This window comes from Nannobrachium achirus, assembly GCF_963921795.1.
Source record: "Nannobrachium achirus genome assembly, chromosome: 4".
NCBI classification, from domain to species: domain Eukaryota; kingdom Metazoa; phylum Chordata; class Actinopteri; order Myctophiformes; family Myctophidae; genus Nannobrachium; species Nannobrachium achirus.
Window position 1 is genome coordinate 23,486,560 of NC_137813.1, and position 15,930 is coordinate 23,502,489.

A 15,930-nucleotide genomic window follows, 5' to 3' on the forward strand; every position below is an offset into this window, starting at 1 on the left:
ACGATTGATGAGCAACACAACAGAGGGCGATCGCGTTCGACCACAAAGACGAGCGAGAAAGCCTCACTTCCTGTCCTATTTTCAAATAATGATCAAACGTGATAGATTGTTCTTCCCTCTTGCCCTGAAGTGCACGCACACTCAAGTGATCACAAGAGTGGATTGGGACTCACACAAGACAGGGGTGGAATGCTAGGTGTGTGTGTGTGTGTGTGTGTGTGTGTGTATGTGTGTGTGCGTGCGTGCGTGCGTGCGTGCGTGCGTGCGTGCGTGTGTGTGTGCTGTGTACGTGTGTGCATGCGCGCACGCTTGAAGATGCGTGTCTTATCCATGTCTTATGCACTGTCTCAGAGGCGTCAGTTCAGCAAAAGCTAGGGTATGGCAAAGATGGGAGTCCTCATGGAAAAGAGGCATTACATTTTGTATAACACGGTTCTATAGTGAAAATAGCAGATCTCCATGCTCACAACGCCTCGCGCCTGGAATGGTTGTTCAAGTGCAGATAAACTTAGCATGTTAGTAAACGTGCCACAATTAACAATAATGCATTGCACCTGTGCAGCTGACCTGCGGAACCTGGGAATATACCATTTTGTCAAGCAAATTTTTTGTGTGGAGAATATAATTATAATACCTTGTTAAAGTGACCATTTTGTAAAATGTTGTATTTTTAGTTATTTTTTTTTATAATTCAAATGTTTTTTATTTTTTCTTCTTAATAAGTGGTAATGGGTGGTACAGTGCAGCACAACAACAGGTACAAATATACAGTCAGTCCAAGATAATACAAAAATAAAAATACAAAGGAAATAAATGTAGGAACCTCTTCACATCTTCAAATAAGTGTCATATATGTTAGAAAACTATCCCATATCTCTTTCATCTTTCCCATACCATTCACTCTTCCCAGCATGTACTCATACGATGTGATTTTGATCATCTCCTCGTTCCACTCTTTAAAAACAGGGGTTCTTGGGGCTTTCCAGTTCCGCAGCAGGATTCTGGCTGCTGTGACCAGTCCAACCTTTACTATTACAAAAGCTTTTTTATTTAACCCAGGAACCACTGTCCTGTCTCCTAAAAGACAGAGCAGTGGTAGTGGGGGTATGGTGAATCCCAACCATTTTGATAGGTAATCAAGAATTGTACACCAGAAAGGATAGACCATGCGACATTCCCAAATCATATGGATATACGTGCCAACTTCTTGTATTTTTTGTTATTTTACTGTAATTTAACAACATAATAACCAGCGCAGATAGACAAAGAGACATTCATGGATTTATATTTAAAGGTAACTTTTATTTTCCCTCCGGAATCCAGGGTATGGCAACTGCATACCCCTGCCATACCCAATTGACGCCCTTGCACTGTCTGTCTGTTCATGGATGTGCACGGACATGTTGCACGCATGTGCACGCCCGAGTGCATCTCGAGCGTCTTGCATACATCCGCGTAATCTCCTTGCCCCAATTTGGGTTAATTCAACACAATCGTGAGTGGAAACTATTTAGACCCCCCCCCCCCACACACACACACACACAGTTTAACCCATTTAGAACGGGTACACATCACATCATCATTATTTTATGCCTTAACTTGCGAGCTTGTAGATCTGCTATTTTTGAAAAATCGTGAAAATTATAATTTTTACCCGCTTCTATAAGTGTCTTTTGAATCCTTCTAAGATTTTTTGAAAAACCTATGTTTCTATGACAGCAATCTGGCCAGCCATCGTCAAAGAAAAGGTCCTTTTCACTTAACTGGAGCTCAGTTAGTCTGTTCTTGAGAGACTACCATGTCAGTGATGCTCAAACTTTTTCATGTGAAGGACCCCCAAAATTATATGGATTTGTCCATGGACCCCCATCTCAAAATATTTAGTTCCAGGGACCCCCCAGAAGCAAAATTTGAGTAACAAACGTTCGCTTTGAAAATACATTATATTCAAAGATTTGAAAGACATTTTCACAACTTAAAAAAAAATAGCAGATCTACAAGCTCGCTGTGAACTTGTATATCTGCTATTTTTCACTGGTTAAAGCAGGGGTGTCGAACTCATCTTGGAGTGAGGGCCGCATTGGATGAAAGGCGACTTGATGAGGGCCGAACCAGTCGCGGATCGGATGGCATGCACACTCGTGCACATGTTCGCTCTGTTTTTCTTCCTGTCGTCTCAGCCACTGCTGTAGCTAGCAGTATAGCAGTATATCATTTTACAAATTGTGTTTATTATTAAGTAAAATAGCTACTTTCATTATTGGTATTACAGTTGCAGTTAGGTACGAGAGATGCTATTTGTTTAAAGGAGTAGTTCATCCCCAAAATGACTTTTTTTTTCTTTGATTACTCACGCCATGGAGACTTGAGTTCAATAATATATTTTTATTTTATTTGTCGCATTACTAAGACAAAAATGTGATAATAGTACACTTTCCCCCATTGATTCCGGATGGGGACCCAAATGGGAATCAATAGGCATGCATTTATTGTAATCAAATTTCTGTTTTAGGAATGAGTCTCCATTGGCTCCATGGCATTTTGGGGGTGAACTACTCCTTTAAGAAGTGCCAATAAGAATAAACCATTTGATAATTCAATTCCTGATAGTCTCTGCTATAATTTGTAAATGGCTAAAAAAAAAATATTATTGATGCAGGACAATAATTATTTTTATTGTATTTTATAATAAAAAGAATAAAAGTAATGAACACTAATGGCATATTCAGAAAATATCTGAATAATACAACTTTTACATTTTATTATTATTATATTTTTTAAATAAGTTATTTTCTTAACAACATTAATTTCCATGTCTAATATGTGTAATCTTTGAGTACAGTTCGAATATTGTAGGTATTCCTAGCAATGCTGTCATCTTCAAAGAGAGAGAGAGAGAGAGAGAGAGAGAGAGCTGGTCACTTAACATTCCAATCAATCAACTCAATCACTGCCAGGTGGGAGAAACCTAGCTTGCAGTGAGAAAGCATTAGTTAGGTTAATTCTTAAAACAATCATAACTCTTGACAGGAATGGGCTAGAGACTTACTTTTTTTTCCTAAATGCTCAGAAATGTATGCTCTACAAGCCTGGGGCCGGATTGAATCATCTCGCGGGCCGGATCCGGCCCGCGGGCCGTATGTTTGACATCCCTGGGTTAAAGCATTCAATAATTCTAGGCCTAAATGGGTTTAATGTTAATAGCGCATTCCCTGGCTAAACTACTTCATCTCAAGCGTGTTCAGCTGTTGTTGGGTTGTTTTGCGATCACAGCGATGATGAAGTAATGTGTGTTTGTGTGTGACCGAGGTGTCCTGGGGGAGGTGTTCCTCCATACACTACTATCAAGATGTTCCGCTGGAAGGCGTCCAGCAGTTACCAGCACCGCCGTAGCCTCGGGTTTTAGCCAACGCGTTTCCGATGTTAACACCCGACAGACCAATTGGAATGGCGTGGTTTCAGCGAGCAGGTTGATCGTTCACAGATGTGGTACTTTTTCAATAAAATGTATCTTTTTATGGAATAGAACCCAATACTCCAGAACCCTGAACCCGTGCTGATCCCACCCCGCACCCCCCCCCCCCCCCCCCCTCACCAGTCCAGGTTTCTTGGATACATCCATAGGAGGGGATTCAAATATACTGTACTCCATGGGCAACCATTGTCCTCGCCTGCAGGTGCGCTGTGGCAATACTGTGCAGCAGGGGTCTTCAAAGTTTTCAGGCCAAGGACTCCTTAGTTGAGAGAGAGAGATGAAGCAGGGACCCTCACGACCTTTTCAGAGATTCCATAGTTCCATTGTTTGACAGCACAATCATCAGTGTATTTTGGATTCATGTACATTTGTGTTTTTAGATATTTAACCACTTGAACCGTCAATACATAATAAACTTGACCTTTCACTCTGTACTTAGGGTGCTCTTTTTTTCCCCTCTACACCAAAGCTCTTTGCCGAAAATAGCCGATCTACAAGCTCACAACGCCTTGCAGCGCAAGGCGGTGTGAGCTTGTAGATCTGCTATTTTTGGCTATTGGTTCTCAGGACACTGGGGTTCAAAAATAGGAGGAAAAAAAAGTTTCTATCTCACAATGATTTGGAGGCCCCCCTGTAGTAACTCCGAGGACCCCCTAGGGGTCCCGGACCCCCTGTTGAAGACCCTTGCTGTACTGAACACAACGGGGGAAAGGTCAGGGGTCAGGGGATGAAGGGAGGGACTAGTTGGGAGCAGTCGGCAGACTGCTGGGCCATGCGATCTCCAGATTTTAAACATGTCACACCTTCTCGTGAAATCATGACTTTTACAGCCGCTGATCAACGTTCCTTCATGCGGGGTCAAGTTCAGATCGTGGACGGGGCTGCAATCGCAGAGATCATTACCGTTTCACAGCTCACCATGTGATAATGCACTGTACTGTAATAGTTGACAAACATGCAGGCGTTTTATCTGTCACTCAATAGACTACCAGGTTTTGACTATTATTTTGACTTTTAGGCTATTTGAGCCCCGCTAATGACAGCATGGTTCAAACCACTCTGCTCACATCATGCATAAGGAGCAGCATGAGGGGGTCTTCGACAGGGGGTCCGGGACCCGTAGGGGGTCCTCAGAGTTACTACAGGGGGTCCTCCAAATCTTCGAGAAAGTTTTTTTCTCCTTTTTTATATTAACCACTTGAACCCTAGTGTCCATATTCTGAGAACTTTAGCAAAAAATTGCAGATCTACAAGCTTGCAGATTGGCTTGTAGATCGGCTATTTTCGGCAAAGAGGTTTCGTGTAGAGAGGAAAAGAGCAGATGAAGTACAGAGTGAAAGGTCAAGTTATTAAGAATTGACGGTTCAAGTGGTTAAATATCTGAAAACACACATTGACATGAATCCAAAATACACTGATGATCGTGCTGTCAAACCAAGAAACTAAATGGAATCTATGATGAGATTGTGGGAGGGTCCCTGCTTCATCTCTCTCTCAACTAAGGGGTCCTCGGCCTGAAAACATTGAAGACCCCTGATCTAGGGGCCACTAGCTGGGCTTTTAGACACATTTTCTCTCTTCTCATCCCTTCTCTTCCCATTTCTTCTCGTCCCTCCACCAGCCGTCCAAGCGCACGTCCTCAAGGGAGACAAGGCGGGAGAGTGGTGGAAATTCACCGTCAACATCATCTCCGTCTACAAGCAGGGCGAGCACCGCATCCGCCGCGGGGACCAGCTGCTGTGGGTGCGCGCCAAAGACGTGGCCTGCAAGTGTCCCAAGATCAAGCCCGGGAGGAAGTACCTTCTCCTGGGCACAGACGACGACTCCCCCGGGCAGAGCGGCGTGGTGGCGGACAAGGGAAGCCTGCTCATCCCCTGGAAGGACCTCTGGGGTCGCAGGCTCAGGAAGTTCCAGCAGCGTGACAAGCGAGGGAAGTGCTAGGAGGGGTCGGTGAGGAAGGAAATGGGGAAATAGAGAGAGATGGACAGACTGAGGGAGGGAGGGAGGGAGAAAAGGGAGGGAGGTGTGCAGGCAGAATTAACTTGTCCCTAGCCCGAGTAAGACAAAAACTGAGAAGAGAGAAGATGAAAAGGAAACAAACTAGAGGGCTATATGGGATGAAGATAATCCGAGAGGGGGAAATGACTGAGTGCTGCTGCTTTGAGTGGGAAGCAAAAATAAAATAAATGAGATTAGTGTTTTTAGGAACTCGCTGTCGTGAAGGAGCTCATTCTACAGTCCGTTTCTGTCGAGGTTTTTTTTTTTCGTGGAATTGCAGAGTTTGCACCTAATGTTTCATATTATTTGTAACACCCTGACTATCCTACCCATGATATAGTAGTTTTAAAACATACCGTTTAGGAATTCATTTCAAAAGAGACAAAGAACTACTGTATCACGTTCCTGTGTTTTCGGATTCCTGTTCCTCTCCTGTGTTGTCGTCGTCGTCGTCGCCGCCAACTGAAGAGAAGCAGAATCAACGTTGGGGGGGATCTCACTCGCAGGGATGATAATGATTAGCAGCTCATGCAGCTGGCCAAGCCTTGTCGTGTTAAATTGTGTACACAGTTTAAAGTGTTAACGCGTTAAATTGCTCATTAAAACTAGGTTTTACTGTGGTCCCACACTCATAAAGAGGAAGAAGGGAGGGGGGGGACACCAGGTGCCGCTCACCTGACAGCTACTTGCTCATGTGTGGGTGTTATTACCTCAATAATACATACAGCTCACGTCATGTGAATGGACATCAAAGTGCCACAATGATACACTTCTTACCCTGTATAGTGTATACTACCAGAATGTGTTATTACAAGCAAGTTTTTGATGCTTCTGTTAGATAAGCAGCTATGTTGTGGTTGTGACCTCTGCAATGTAAAGTAACCATGTGTGCGTACATACAGTACATACATGCATACAGTAGGTGATATTTCTTTTTATAGTTTACGTCATATTATCGACTAGAAGTAGAATAGACATGTCAACCGTGCACTTATTTTCTACAAGTTGAGAGTATTTCGAACATATGAGATATGTTCATATTCCCACAAGGGCAGCGCAGAGCAAGTCTCATATCACGCAAACGAAATCCATCGTGACGACTCCCCCACTATTCATGTATGACCGTATTGATGCCTGTTGTATTTGTTTTTGACTGATGCCTGCGGTTTACATGTGTGACCAATAGGAGTCACAACAGGAGGTGACTTGGATTTCAGTGGTTCCTCTTAACAACAACAGACTAATTTGTTCTCAGAAAATGGACGTCCCCCAAACACTCCGAGACTCAGACACTTGAAAGCTTCAACTTCATCTACAGTATAAGACAAGCTGGTGATCCGTGTCTCTCTACTCAGAAAAAAGACCCATCATGCGACGCCCATACCGCCGACATGATAATGCATGCTCACTATTTAGCTGACTAAAAGCTAACTATGATTGTGAATACGAACATTGAGTTTGTGTAATAATACAGTACATCACTTTGTGGGGCGGAATACAAAACAAACCTGTGGAGTGATATAATATCACAGACATTTTATCTACCAGCGCAGTCTGCGCGCTGCATCAAATACTTTTCACCTCAAAGCAATTTGTTTTGAGGACGGCGTTCCCTTTTCAAGACATTACTTGGTACTCGATATAAAGGAATGTCCCCCATGTCTACATGTTATATAGTTGTATAGTATTACTATTGTATTGAGTTTTTTTGTTTTGTTTCATTTTGTTAAACTTTTACTAGATCTGTGTCCATGTGTTATTAACCAGAGTTTTAAATGATGTAGGCTTAATAAATGGAATGACAAATGAATGAATATGAGACAGATTTCTCATGTTTACCTGTGTGTGTGCGTTATGCACACAGAAGACCACAGAGAGATATATCCAGGAGTTGACGCACATAGCCACGCACGCACGCGAACACACACACACAGCATGTACCACACCACAAACACACACATACACACACACACACAAGCCTATACCACAACCACGCACGTGCGCGCACACACACACACACACACACACACACACACACACACACACACACATATACAAATAAGGCTATACCACAACCACTCATGCACACACACGCACGCACGCACGCACACACACACACACACACAGAAACATTATGTACTGTACATGCATGCCATGCCATGCAAATTACCTGAAACCACACACATCTCTCTCTCTCTCACACGCACGCACGCACACACACACACACACACACACACACACACACACACACACACACACACACACACACACACACACACACACACACACACACACACACACACAGATACCCCATTCTTCAGATGTATTTGAATATTACAACCTGCTTAGAAAGTGTCCCAGCCAACACATTTGTATCCTGTGTACATTTGGGTCAGTTTACTTCACATTTGGAGGACTGGACTACAGCTGAAGTATTCCTGTCCTAAATAACTATCTGCTTGTGTTTATACTTTGTAAATGTTTAGCTGTGTTCATTGCAAAAAAAAAGGTTGTGTGATGTCTTCTAATGCATACTAATATATTATGTTTATCCTAAATGAATATATTTAATGACACGTGAAAACAATGTGGCTTTTTTGGTGGTGTTGTTTTTTTGTCTTGTTTTTATTTTTTACATTGGTTATTTTTTGGGATTGGATTGTAGATGGCTGTAATGAGAAGTATTGATGTATGTAACTATGAAACAGCCTACTAGAATTTGAAATTAATTCATTCATTTGAAATAAAACTCTGTTGAAAGAACTTGTAAATTATTCAGATATAGAGCTTACTACTTAATATATTCAGCTGCTTTTTAAAATAGGCCTACTGTATCATCAAAAACAGGTACAGTAGAGTTACAGTTACTGCACAGTATTAATATAAATAAGCACTTTAAAAATGCTGCATAACTTTTACTGTCATATTGTAGACCGTTAATCACACAACGTACCTTATAAACACACACACACACACACACACACACACGTGTGCACACACGCACGCACACACACACACACACACACACACAAAACACACACACGCGCGCCCACTCTTCCATTTTCAAATTTATGTCAAGAACCAGCTTGACGAAGCTCTATGCAAAATGTGCTTCAATTAGTTTGCTTTAGTTTTTACTTGTACTTGTGTGAACTGCATGAACTAAAGTAACCTGTGTTGCTCTGGCCTGTAAAAACGTCTGATAAACAACTTACACCATCCATCCTTATGATGAATATCTGGGTGGAGAAAGTGAATGAGTAACGCTCGACCCTCCTTTCACAAGTACTGATGTGGTTCCCTTAAGCAAGGCACTTATCCCTCAATTACCACTGCGGAGCTGCCCAGAGGCCAACGGTAGGCATTTGTGCTGGGTACAGTAAATCGCAAACATGTACAACAAACCAAATAATGGCCACTGTGTGCCAGAATAACTTAAAGCGCAAATGTTAGGCATTAAAAGTGAATTTATTCAAGCATTTATTAGACATTGCTGCCCGAGAGCCTCGGTCATGTACTGCAGCAGAGGGGTTAGCTCACCATAGCCCCTCTCCTCATTTGTCTTGGATCCTTTTAGCTCAATAAACTTCACTGACAATAAGGACCGACTACCAGGCTGCTATAATGCAGGCATATTACGAAGGCAATGATATCACCACCACCGACTGCTTCAATCCAGACCACAAATGTTATTGTTGTAACTGGGAGGTGGTGTGCTTTGGCATGAGCCAACATCCTTAACTTATTCCTATAGGAGTGACACATGGGACCGGCTCAGAGCTCTGTTACCTGTTGAATGGGCAGATCCCAGACCTCAAATCCAGGGACGTGCACTGCACGTCGTGCAGAGAATGTTAGAGAGGCAGGGGCTGAAATTTCTAAAGGGGCCTTTTGATGGAAATATGCGCAGCGCGACGCGTTGTGAGCTTGGAGGTTGGCTATTTTCGGTGAGTGGTAACGGCATGGATTTCTACACAGAGAGGGCAATTCTTTCAACATAAGACACTGCATTCAAGTTCAGGAGAGTTTGGGCAAGGCAATTCTCTTGAATGCCACCTTCAGGTATGGCATGGAAAGATGGCATTTGCATTTCTTTCACCATAGTAAAAACGGCGTTCATGGTCTGGAGAGGGCACTTTTTACAGACGGATAAAAAGGAAGGGGCTCAAGCCCCCTTTGATGTCTATGTGTGCACGTGCCTGCTCAAATCGCCTGCTTGCGGTTGTGGACAGTCTGTTGGTGTGTGGCTGCATGGTCACTCCCTGCAGGGAACACAACAGCTTAACTCTCCCAAGGGCCCTACCAATCAAACAGCCACTCCTGAAAGCTTAAGCCACATGTGAGGAACCAGGGCCACCAGTCCGACCAACCAGTCGTAAAAAATAATAATAATACATCCTATACAAACGCCCAGTGATGAGGTCACTCTGGATGAGCGTGGACCTGTGACACATGCGTACAAAGATCCTGGGAAATGACGTGGTGGTGTGGTCTGGAGTCTGTGAGCCATCCCTCCATTCTGCTTCTGTGCAGTGTGCAGTGTGACAATCTATCACATTCAACATGTAATCAGATTCATCAACACCAGTAAGACTCCCTAATCGGGAGATAAGCGACGCATACACAAACTTTAGAACGCAGTCGTGGCCAAGCAGGAGAGAATATGGGAAATGGGACAGATCCATGTTGATGACATGACTTTACAGATACTGTGTCCTGCTTTGTGTGATTTTAGAGCAAAATCTGTAGGAGCAGTGTCCAAGAATGGACCGACGCTTGGTTGCCAGGAGCTAGAAGAGTTTAGGATGCATTGGTTGGTTAGGGTGTTGTATAGAGATGATGGAGGGACAGATTGTTTGCTGATCCAAGTGTGTGAGATGGGGTGTAGGGCTCTAGTCACAACAGTGTTCTTGTGTAGTTACTTGCGCCAGCAGAGCGCGCAAGTACTGTGTTCAACTGCATACGTAGGTAAGTAGGTAGGTAGGTAGGTAGGTAGGCAGGCAGGTAGGTAGGTAGGTACTGTAGGTAGGTAGGTACTTATACTGTAGGTAGCTGTGTGCCCAATCGGGACCAGCATTTCTGGTAACGTCATCATTAACAGCCAATGAGGGACCAGCATTCCTGGTGATGTCAGTGGTGGTGAGTGCACCTCATGGCACGCTATATGCCTACTTGTGCACAAGTAGGCACCTTGACAGAGTGCAGTTCTAGTTACTTGCGCAAGCAGAGCGTGCAAGTACTATAATCGGCTGGGTATGTTAGACAGTAGCCCTGAATTGTCTGGGAATGTATGAATAATGAATGTATGAATGTATGTCAGTGTCTCCTCTTGTTGAAGACCGTAGCCCAATCAGGGATCTCTGTAACGTCATCATTAACAGCCAATGAGGGACCAGCATTCCTGGTGATGCCACTGGTGAGGTCAGCGGAGTTTGGTATATAAGAGCATTCCTGGTAATGTCTTCATTAACAGCCAATGAGGCCGGCAGGGCACACCTCGTGGCGCGCTTGTCATGTAAATGGTAAATGGTAAATGGTGCATTTATATAGCGCTTTTATCCAAAGCGCTTTACAGAGATTGTGCATTACATTCACCCATTCACGCACACATTCATACACCGGTGGCGGAGGAAACCATGCAAGGCACCAACCTGCTCACTGGGAGCATGTATACTAACTCTGGTGTACCTTTATTGTGTAGTGATGTCTTAGTTTTTCCTGTTGTACCTTGTTCCTGTTGCCTGTTTTGTCACACCTCACTGTGATTAGTTATGTTCTCCACCTGCGTATTGTTAGTCTTCAGCCAATCAGTGTTAGTCAGTGTCTATTTAAACTTCCCTGTGTTCAATGTTCCCTTGTCGGGTTATAGTCAGTGTTACTGCCTTCGTTCATCCTGCTGTAAGCCTGTTAGTTAATGTCTTCTGTGAGAGTGTGTCTTTCCCCTAGTTTAGTATTTCCCAGTATAGTTAGTGTCCCCGTCTACTTCTCTGTGTTTGCTGTTTAATGTTAATAAATACTGGACTTGATTTGCCTGCCTGCCGTGTTCTGCTTCTGGGTCCTCCACTTCTGCCTCACACCGTGACAGCGCTCTGTTGGTGCACAAATAGGCCATGTATGGCCTACTTGTGCACAAGGCACAAGTTGGCAGCTCAATAGAGTGCAGTTCTAGTTCTTATTGTTTCACTTCGGTAGTCTATTTATAAAGAATGTTATTTCCATTTGGTTTAATGAGATGTAGCTTGTCACCACACTACTGTAATATATGCACACAAGCAACCAGCGTTTATAGTGTGGCTTCATCACTGAACACTACACTGTGATTTGTGTCGCTTCGTTCACAAACTGGACATCCTAGGAGGGTCAGTATATTTATATCCCTGTGGGGAGGGGTACAAGGTCAACTAAAAGGATAAGCCGAGGCTTGTTTACCTTGAGATCCTTTTTTTTAACACATAACATTTAATGGCAGACAGAACACAGTACTATGTAGAAGATATCATCAGAAAAGTCGTAAAAAAGAAAAATTGTATTTACAATAGACTTGACGTTTTGGAAGTATTTTGTCAGGTACATGGTTATCTTAGTGGTGTAGTGTATCACCAGGCCCATTGCAAGATGCTCTACCACCCCACACTTGACTGGTGAATAGCGGTGAGCTGAGTCCGAGAAGGAAGATTTAGCAGGACCCTAATTAGTTTGTTTTGGGCTGTTTGGAGCCTTGTTTTCAAGGCCTTTGTGGTGTCGCAATACCATACGTGGACTCCATAGTCATAGAGGGGCTGAATGCACCCGCTAGTCTTCCTTGTATTGTTATTGACCATCAGGGCGATCCTCTGTATGGCCTGATTTACACTGCAGGCAAATCCAGCCTGAATCAGATCTGTGTCACATCCAGATTGGAATCTGATTGGTTTAAATGGTCACATGGTCATATAAAACCAATCAGATTCCAATCTGGATGTGACACAGATCTGATTCAGGCTGGATTTGGCAGCAGTGTAAATCAGGCCTAAGAAACGAGTTTGTTGGTTTCTTTTCTTTGATTACCTTTGTAGTCAATACCTGAAGATTGGACAGGGAGGCCATGCATTCTTTTTTATTCATATTTAGTGCTTCTTCAATGAGATCATGGCGTCATCCATCAGGTCTCAAAATTGGAGCCAAGTCAGCTCAGTTCATTGAAGTGAAATGGCTAGTATCAGGCTCTCACCGCATATTATCACAAGAGGGTTGTGATCTGTCGTCGTCTCAGCATCCTCTGTGTGATGTCTGTGTGCATGGGAGAGTCGAGAGGAAATCTGGGCGTGTGCGAGCCTCCCTCTCAGTGTGAGAACAGATGAATCTTGGAACAACAAACAGAGCTCTGGCTGACCAGAGGCTTGTACGCCGTCGGCACATGAGCCGCGGTTTCTGGCAACGGCAGGAGGTCTGAACTCTGCTTACACGCAGCATCCAGTGGCCTGGATGTGGGATCAGGTTCCAGTGCGGCTCTGCGTCGTCCGGGCCAGCATGGAAGCCGCGGAATATTCCACACACAGTCGGAGGGGGATTACAGAACCCATGGAACATTCCACGCACGACCATGGAAGCCACAGAACATTCTGTGCACATCAAGCTCTACTCAGTCACTCTCTTGCCATTGTCTCCCGGTCTGTTTTCTCTTGTCTGTTAACAGGGACCACGGTGCTCCTCTGGAAACTAAAGCGCTTCTGTAGCCAGATAGGGAAGGGCTGACGATAGGACTTGCCGAGGTTGCGCTGTGCTGAGCCGCAGGGTGGCCTTATGAACCCTGCTTGTGAACTGTACCAACAGCTGACAGGAAAAAGGAAATGGCAAGGAGCTGAGTGGAATGGCACAACTCCGCTGTCAGACGTCTGTCTCCTCATTGGCCGTTCCAATGCAGTCTAGCTACTGTCAGGGCATGTGGATTCATGGGGGGGGGGGGGGAGGGGGGGGTTTAACCCATTAAGACTATTGAAAAAACAGCAGGTATACAAGCTCACACAGTGCCGCGCTGTAGATCGGCTTTGAAGTACTTTATAATGTTTTTCAAAATATAAAAAAAGGCAAAGAAGTTTGGGGACAAGAGGTAAGGCATGGACGAAACCACCAAAACCCTGTTTACTGACCTGCAGGGACGTGCTGGGCCCCTGATTCAGCCCGGGAAAAAGAGTTGTAGAGGCCCTCATTGTGCGCTATAGAGAGAGATCGCTCTCTATAGCGCTGCTGCTACTCAAATATTTGCCATTTCAGATCATGACAAGTGACAAGCCAGTGGGCCAATTACATGAGTTATTATATTTCGTCGTTGTCGGGTGGAAACCTTGTATGTCCAAAACCGTTTGTTTTGTATTTATCATTTTAAAAATGATTTTAACTAGTGAAAACAGCCGATCTACAAGCACACAACGCCTCGCGCTGTGAGGCGTTGTGTGCTTGTAGATCTGCTGTTTTCACTACTTTTGTGCGACGGCCTTGTATGATGAAGCAGGGCTTTACTTTGCGAAAGAAATGTATAAATTTGAAACTTGGAGATATAAGGTTTCTGCCCGACAGTGACAATTTACTTTGTTGACCGCCCAGCCCCCAAAATGAAACGAAGGCCGACATTTTATTTTTTATTTTTTCCTAATGGCCGGCCTGGAACGGCCGGGAATGAACCGGCCGTTCGGGAGTTGTCCCGCTTTTCCCAATGGCCAGCACGTCCCTGCTGACCTGCTCTATGAATGTGGAGTTTTGGAAGATTAATTCTGGGCATTAAAAAAGAGGCATAGAAATCTGAGCATTTCTTTTCTTGGAAAAAATACTTGCAATACCAGCATGGATTTACCTAACCCCCCCCCCCCTTATTGCTTTGTCAGATTGAGACCATAAAGTTGGATGGTTCGAGTTTACCGTATCCTGTTTCTTGTTGTTCCGCTGCCCGCCTGGTTTCATAATAATTCTCATTGAAAGGTAAACAGTAAGTATTATGAGAGCGGTGTGGGTAACCGCAGCAGTGAAACATCATTACAGTACAGATCATGTGATTTCCATCTGCTCAGCTTTTTTATTATGCTCAGGATACAGTAAATGCTCCAAGGCTCTTAGGCTAAACAGACCCAACATAAGTAAACCAATGCATAGCTAACTAAAAAGGTGTGCTCAGTAGGGCATTAACGACAAAGTCGACAAGTTGACTGAGTCGACCTCATTACACAAGTCGACTCCCCCCAGAGTCGAAAGTCAAAGTTGAGAGAGAGAGAGAGAGAGAGAGAGAGAGAGAGAGAGAGAGAGAGAGAGAGAGAGAGAGAGAGAGAGAGAGAGAGAGAGAAATGACTGGATGCAATATCTCTCCCTGGCGGATATTGAATATTTCAGTCAGGCTCAATCTTATACTCACAGGCACCTCATTAGTGCATTCAACAGGAAAGACACATTTTTGCAATGCAAATAATCAATTCTATGGATACTGGTGGGTGGGAACACAATAAGCCAATTCCCAATATACACCACAATCTTTCATGGGCAGATGTGACTTATGGGGGCTAGTAGTACGTACTACTGTAAATAGTAATGAAGAAATCGCTGGCTTATTGTGTCTAAAAAGACATATTTAGCCACATGTACGGATGTACACATGCTAAAAACTAAAACGATAGAAAGCAGTAAATGAAAACATTTTAACACTCATCTTTTCTTTTCTCTAATTACAATCTAAAATATGAACTTGTTGTAAACTAAAGTTGTCCTTTAATTTATTTGCTAAACATTTACTATATCGATTGAATGAAATCGTATGGTATCGCCATGAATGAACCAATATCGTCCATGTATCGTATCGTCAACCATGTATCAAATGGAACCTTATACTGGTCCAAATTACAACACAATTATTTAAATTGAGTTAAATTAACACTGATGGTTTTACAGTGTAGATTAGGGTCCCAGTCTGCAGCCTAATACCAAACTGGGGACACATTAAGTGAAAAGGGCTAATACCAAACTGGGGGTACTTTAAGTGAAAAGGCCTAATACCAAACTGGGGGTACTTTAAGTGAAAAGGCCTAATACCAAACTGGGGGTACTTTAAGTGAAAAGGCCTAATACCAAACTGGGGGTACTTTAAGTGAAAAGGCCTAATACCAAACTGGGGGTACTTTAAGTGAAAAGGTTTGAGGACCAACACTGCACTGGTGAGAGAGGATCACAGACTGATTTATGCTCCCCGGCAGCAGAGGACCTTTAGCATCACCATCTCTAATCTGACACCAGCTACGTTCTTCATTCATCAACGTACCCTTGGCCTCAGGGGAAGTGACTCCCCCCCAATGAATGGGAGACTTCATGGAACTTTACTACAGGGCCGGAGCCCCCCTTACAAATCATTTCAATTCCAGGTGTAGAGAGAGGCAGAGAAAGCAATCATGTTAAAAGTGGTTGAGCAAAGTTAGATTTTTATTTTTATTTTATTTTAT

The 15,930-nt window shown here is 43.6% G+C and overlaps 2 protein-coding genes across 3 annotated transcripts in view; both read left to right on the plus strand.

Annotated features, from left to right (window-relative positions):
* Window positions 1-5,429, plus strand: part of ntn1b (netrin 1b) — a 69,292-nt gene extending 63,863 nt beyond the window's left edge. For both annotated transcript variants that reach the window (XM_080725111.1, XM_080725112.1), the window contains exon 7: window positions 5,097-5,429. In XM_080725111.1, coding sequence (XP_080581237.1) covers window positions 5,097-5,416 — 320 coding nt within the window. In that variant the 3' untranslated portion in view covers window positions 5,417-5,429. The remainder of the gene's footprint in view (window positions 1-5,096) is intronic.
* hook2 (hook microtubule-tethering protein 2) overlaps window positions 1-15,930 on the plus strand; it is a 305,258-nt gene that overhangs the window by 275,371 nt on the left and 13,957 nt on the right. The gene's annotated exons all lie outside the window — the stretch shown is intronic.